The following is a 6,000-nucleotide window of genomic DNA, read 5'->3' as shown; positions in this document are numbered from 1 at the left end:
TACTTTAATGAGGGCAAGCTGAAGGAGGCAGAGCAAATGTATCAGCGAGCATTGGCAGGCTATGAGAAGGCATTGGGTCCTGATCACACATTTACTCTGGATACGGTCAACAATCTTGGGACTCTCTACTTTAATGAGGGCAAGCTGAAGGAGGCAGAGCAGATGTATCAGCGAGCATTGGCGGGCAGAGAGAAGGCGTTGGGTCCTGATCACACATTCACTCTGGATACAGTCCACAATCTTGGGATTCTCTACAAGAAGCAGGACAAGCTGAAGGAGGCAGAGCAAATGTATCAGCGAGCATTGGCAGGCTTTGAGAAGGCATGGGTCCTGATCACACATCCACTCTGGACACAGTCCACAATCTTGGGATTCTCTACGAGAAGCAGGGCAGTTGGACGAAGCCAGTGGAGATGTATCAGCGAGCACTGGCAGGCTATGAGAAGGGACCAGGCCACACATCCACCAGGAATACACTCTACGATCTTGTGATTCTCTACGAGAAGCAGGACAAGCTGAAGGAGGCAGAGCAAATGTATCAGCGAGCACTGGCAGGCTATGAGAAGGCACTGGGTCCTGGTCATTCGAAGACGCGCATGGTGTCTGAATCTCTGGCAACACTCGCTACCTTTGATTCTGAGCACCTCCGTATACTAAGCACATTGTGTGATATCCTCCGCAGAAAGTGACGTTCGTGTTATTCATCTCAAATTATATCGACTTAGTTACCTCTTATCAACTTGGATGGAACCCTACACTGCGTGCAATTAACTAATTTGTAGCTGCCAAAACTTGGTACTGTACTACAGTGATAGATAAAAAATGCGAATATTCTCACGTGGACTTTTGTACAACATAACCCATGGTGTTGTCCCTATTCCACAATCCAAACTAAAGGCAAAATTGCAGAGGCCCTCGTCGGTGGCTCAATAAAATACTCACGCCAAGGGCTTGGCAGTGGGGCGGGAAAAGAACCATCATTTGTTGTGGTGAAGGCAATTTCGAGAATGACTGTATCTATCTCGTTGACGATAGATCTCTTCTTGATGCTTAATTACACGATATAATGACAGATCAGATCCTCTTTTCTTTTCTTTCTTTTCTTTTATTTAACGTCACTCGGCGGATCACATGGCCAACGTGATCCACGGCCTCCCGAGGGGCATCCGGGCAGATCAGAAGGTCAAAAAACCGCCCCGACCCGCGGTTAACAAGCCTAATCAGAGTGGTCAGCCAAGAGCCGAAGTTTCGGAACCCACTTCGTGTGATTTGCATTATGTATATTACGGCAAATATCTGTAAGGCGCTCGGAGCAACATTCTTGCGGACAGCTGTCGGAGCGCCTGTGGACAGCAACCGGCAAGCTGTCTAGTCTTTAGGGTGGAGTCAGAATGGCTTCAATTGACTAAGGGAGCTTCTATATCGGAAAAACAGAACGAGTCGTTTCGTGGCCGGGACGACTAGGGATCTCCAAGGAATCTTTATACTGCGACCCCCCGTCGGGCTGCCAGCGGTTGGGCAACGGCGCGTTAGTCGCTTGTACTGATCGTCGGCCAGGCCGCTGATGCCTGAGGGGTTCAGGTGTCCGCCGTGACACTTCCTTCTTCTCACCTTGTCCGCCACGAACGCATCCGTCAAACTAACACCGCCAGCAGATACGTACGAGAAGCCTTAGCTGTGCACGGGATGCAAACAGAGCTTCTCACGGTCGGGCCTCGCCACGAGAAGAAAACCCGTTCTGGCCGCATTAGCCTACAAAACAAGTAGCATCGACCGAGAGATACCATACCTATCGTAAGCGGGAAACGATTGGAACTCATTTCGGATTTCTATAAATCATATAGCCAGATCCATCACCGGCCGTTATGGATATGGCCAATGTCGAGGTGGCAATTACGTGGGCGTTTGTCGGTGGGCAGCAATCGACTCACTCTCCGGACACAAACATGGCCCTTTCTTTATTGATTCATTCATTCTGCATGACTATATCGCGGTATCGTATCTCATGGCCCTGAAAAGCTAACAGCACTGGTGTGACCCTTGTGGGAGTCCCACACTGCAGACATTGGGCGTCTTCTGTCTCTCTTGCGCAAATCAGCAACCAAATCGTCCAAAGACAGGTCCTGCCTGATTTCCTCCCTTGGGTATTTTGATGAGCCATACTCATCCCATTCGTCAACAACATCTTCCAAAGAATACGGTACCACCGGAGGGCCAAATCGCGGCCTTGCACGGAAGTAGCAGCGATCCCCACCAGCCATACCGTTCCCCGCAATATAGTCGAAATATCCACCCAGTCTTTTGTGGCACGGATTGAGCCAGATTTCGCCTTTTGCAATTGAATTGTCGCAAATATATGTATTCGGATCATCTGCGCGCACTCCTCGCCAGAGAAACGATAACTGCTGAGGGTCGTCACTGGAGGATGAAATCCTTGGTCCTGGATCAACAAGCATTACTCCCTTCGTATGCCCCAGATTAAAGACCCCCCACAAGCGATCGTAGTCCCAGAGTAAATAGATTCGGAAGGCGTATCCGGTATCAGGGAAGTCGACCAGCTGAGCCTGCCAGGTGCACTGGACGGTTTCCAACTGATCGAGATTGTACTGATTGTCCTTGAGCCACGAGTTCGCCTCGCGGCTTTCCATCGCTGCCTCATACACACCTCTTCTCCGACCTTCTGGAGGAATGTTCGGGATGATCGGTGGTTGGCCCGTCGCTAGTACGGACCTTGCCGGGGCTCGACCTTCTGCCTTTCTCAATACCAGGCCCCATTTGTGGTTGCGGGAGTGGGTGCGATTGTTGACGCTGTGCTTTGGTTTCCACCGGCTGCGTCTTCGCTTCAATCTGTTCATCGTTCGGGCAGCCATATTTTGCATTGTCGATTGTGCTTGCTCTGGAATGGATCTGCTCAAGGCACAGACGTTGTTTGATGTACAGGATTGTTACAGCCGAGCGAGGATGGAATTTTGGGGTAGATCTCACCTTTGGATGTGTCACTTCCGGCCGGGAGCGGACAATCGAGCAACTTCCAAATGCGCTTAATGGCGTTAGTGGAATTGCTAGCACGTGATTGAATTGATTATTAGTCGGCAACTCGGCTCATTCTACTAAGTCAACTTATTTTACACCACCTTCGGACTCGCGATTATCGCAAGTCCCACGAATTTTATCGAATACTCAGGCCCAGCTCCCAGTTTGGGCACCACGCCCAGGATTAGGGATAATCCCCGCCCTCTGCCAGCCGCCCGCAGCCCCCCAGCTACCAGCACGCGTCGCGACGCGTCAACGCGATGGCACGACCCAACGCCCAACCTGGCGGTCCTTTGCTAGCTGTGCTGAGGAAACAACTACCCAGCTACTATTAGGGCCGCTGAGGGTCAGAAGATCTTCAGCCCTATTGCGGCCTTCCTCGACGAACACCGGAGCCAGACGGGCCTGGCGCTCCACCAGCGAAGAGCGCTCGAGGCGCTCAGCAATGACCTGGCTGAGATAGCCCAAAGAAACTTCAACGCCTATATCAGCGGCGTCCCCCTGACTACAGCCTCTCTGGCCACTGGCCCTGCCCCAGGCCCTGTTACGCTAACCCCCTCCCCTCCTCCCTCTCGCCCTGCCTCGGGCCTCGCCCAGTCCACGTACGCGACTGTCGTTCAAACAGTCCCAACCAGAACGGCCACCATGAAGAAGACCGACAACAATCCAAGGTTCTTGAAGAAGTCTGTGAAGGAGACAGCGCCAGATACCCGTCTTTTCGTACGCCTACCACCAAACCACATCGCTAAGGACATGGATGCCTTTGCTATATACTCCAGCCTTCGTACCAGAATAGGGGGAAAACGGCAAACTACTAAAGGGTGTCCAGTCTATTAAAACTGGATTCGCGCTTATACCAACATCTCCAGACACCCTCGGAGCCCTAGAGACACAGAAAGAGGTTATATCAGCCTTTTGTAATACCTGACAGGTTGAACGCAGCTCGCGCTAGATCTCCTACCGAGTTACTAATATATACCAAGAAAGATAGGCCAACTTACCACAAGCCAGTACTCTATGGTTCCTGTAAATGCAGAGATACTAGCAGCTGAAATTACTGATATAACTGGCCACACTCCTAGTGCTGTGACCGAGACACCCGCCAGCGCCGAGGCGGCGGGGTCTATCTCCTCAAGCTGGTTTATTAACTTCCCGGAGGATAGCAAAGCAAAGCTCCCTGTACGACTCTCCTTGTTTGGCATGATTACCAATGCTCAGCCCCTAGCAAGAAGAACAAAGATTATGCAATGTAATCAATGCTGGAAGTGGCACAATACAAGATCCTGCGCTCGTCAAGCCCGGTGCCGGCTCTGCGGCTCTACCCAACATACTGAGGAGGGTCACCCTAACAGGTGCCATGCCCAGGCCCCCCACACCTGCCCTCCAAGGTACTTACACTGCCATGGCCCTCACGCAGCTGACTATGAACAGTGCATCCTCCGGCCCAGCAAGACAAGAACTCGCTGTACCAAGACCCAGCAAGCCGAGATCCGCAAGACATGCTCGCGAGAGCTTGCCAAGGCAAGCCTAGAGAGGCAGTGCTGCATGCAGCCCCCTGAGACCCCTCAGGACCTGGAAATGACCTCTGTCAACCGCCCCCTGATCTCCCCCTTTCGCACGAACACCCCTCCGCCCCAGGAACCAAGAATGTCCCCCCCAGTTACTGCTCGGGCAGTCTGCTTCGCAACCCCTAAGCCACAAAACAGCTTTGAACTCCTAATAAATGAAGAAATATGAAAAATTGATCCACAAGAGATCTCTCTCAATACTGCAACTAAATGTTGGCCGCATACCAGGAGCTCATGAAATTACCCTCGCACAGGCTTACCTGGATAATATTGATATTATCCTCATATAAGAGCCCTATATCCACAAAGACGTTACACGAAAGATCACAAAAAGACACCCATCATATGAATGCTTCTCCCCAACAGACAGCTGGATAACAAGCGGCCGCCCCCGAGTCCTCACATATATTCACTGACAAGCCGGCATCCGGGCAGCCCAACTACGCCCAGATCTTAGCCAGGAGACCCTTTCAGACCTTCTTTTACTTCAGATCTCCTCATACACAGGGCAATCAGCCCTAATCCTCAATATGTATAATGCCCCAAGAACAGGAATACGTGAGGCGAAGCAGCAAAAGCCCTTACATACCTACCTAACTCCTATTTTCACTACCAACCCTACTAGCCGGGGATTTCAACCTGCTGCACAGCCGGTGGCAGCCCTTACTCCAATATACACCAACCCCCTTTACAGAAGCATTCATAGCCTGGCTCGACAGACTAGGACTCCGGCTTATATCCGAGATAGACATCCCCACACAAGACAAGTGCAATATTCTCGACCTTACTTTTATTTCAAGCTCCCTAAACCTTCTAGGAACAAGCACTAGAGTGAGGCACGACCTAGATGCCACTTCTGACCACCGCCCGCTCCTCACGAACCTACCTTGGGAACTAGGAACAGAGGTGACCCCGTGAAGGCTCAGATTCAATACACTGGATCACGCCCGCTTCCACACCCTTCTTGCCTCCAACCTGAGCAACCTCAGAAGCTCGGCAGAAGATAAAAATGACCTAGACCACCTCGCACAAGGTATTATCTCAGCTACCATTCCAACCACTCATTCAGTACAGTTGCACCACAGACGGTCACCCCTAGGAATGTCCGTACGCATAGCGCATACACAGTCTCCGCAAACAGGTCCTTATCCCAGGGTGGGGGCCAGCAATGGTGGAATGCAGAATGCAAGAAAGCACTGGAAAATTACCGGGAAGGACTCAGCACGCGAAGAGACTTCTGGAGGGTTACCCGGAGAGCCCAGTCTCAGTACTGGAGAGACAAGATTAACAGCGCAACCAAGAGCAAGGAGGTTTTTGAGATGTCTAAATGGCATAAGTCAAGCGGCACCTACCGCAGCCCCCCGCTGAAGGACCCCCTGAGGCCGGACAGGCCCCCGGC

At 51.7% G+C, this 6,000-nt stretch overlaps 2 protein-coding genes across 2 annotated transcripts in view; one reads left to right on the top strand and one right to left on the bottom strand.

The window, feature by feature from the left end:
• Window positions 1-689, top strand: part of BDW70DRAFT_161387 (uncharacterized protein) — a gene marked incomplete at both ends in the record, with an annotated part of 4,029 nt that extends 3,340 nt beyond the window's left edge. The window contains 2 exons of the mRNA XM_073740969.1: window positions 19-327; window positions 390-689. Coding sequence (XP_073594493.1) covers window positions 19-327; window positions 390-689 — 609 coding nt within the window. The remainder of the gene's footprint in view (window positions 1-18; window positions 328-389) is intronic.
• A 1,314-nt stretch (window positions 690-2,003) lies between these two features.
• Window positions 2,004-2,870, bottom strand: BDW70DRAFT_161386 (uncharacterized protein; the record flags this gene model as incomplete). Its single annotated transcript, XM_073740968.1, has 1 exon — window positions 2,004-2,870. The coding sequence occupies one exon, from the start codon at window positions 2,868-2,870 to the stop codon at window positions 2,004-2,006; it is 867 nt and encodes a 288-aa protein (XP_073594492.1).
• Window positions 2,871-6,000: the final 3,130 nt, after the last annotated feature.

Source organism: Aspergillus foveolatus (genome assembly GCF_047715535.1).
Source record: "Aspergillus foveolatus strain CBS 279.81 unplaced genomic scaffold BDW70scaffold_36, whole genome shotgun sequence".
NCBI classification, from domain to species: domain Eukaryota; kingdom Fungi; phylum Ascomycota; class Eurotiomycetes; order Eurotiales; family Aspergillaceae; genus Aspergillus; species Aspergillus foveolatus.
The sequence above is the reverse complement of the archived record's forward strand: the minus strand, read 5'-3'. Positions and strand labels throughout refer to the sequence as shown.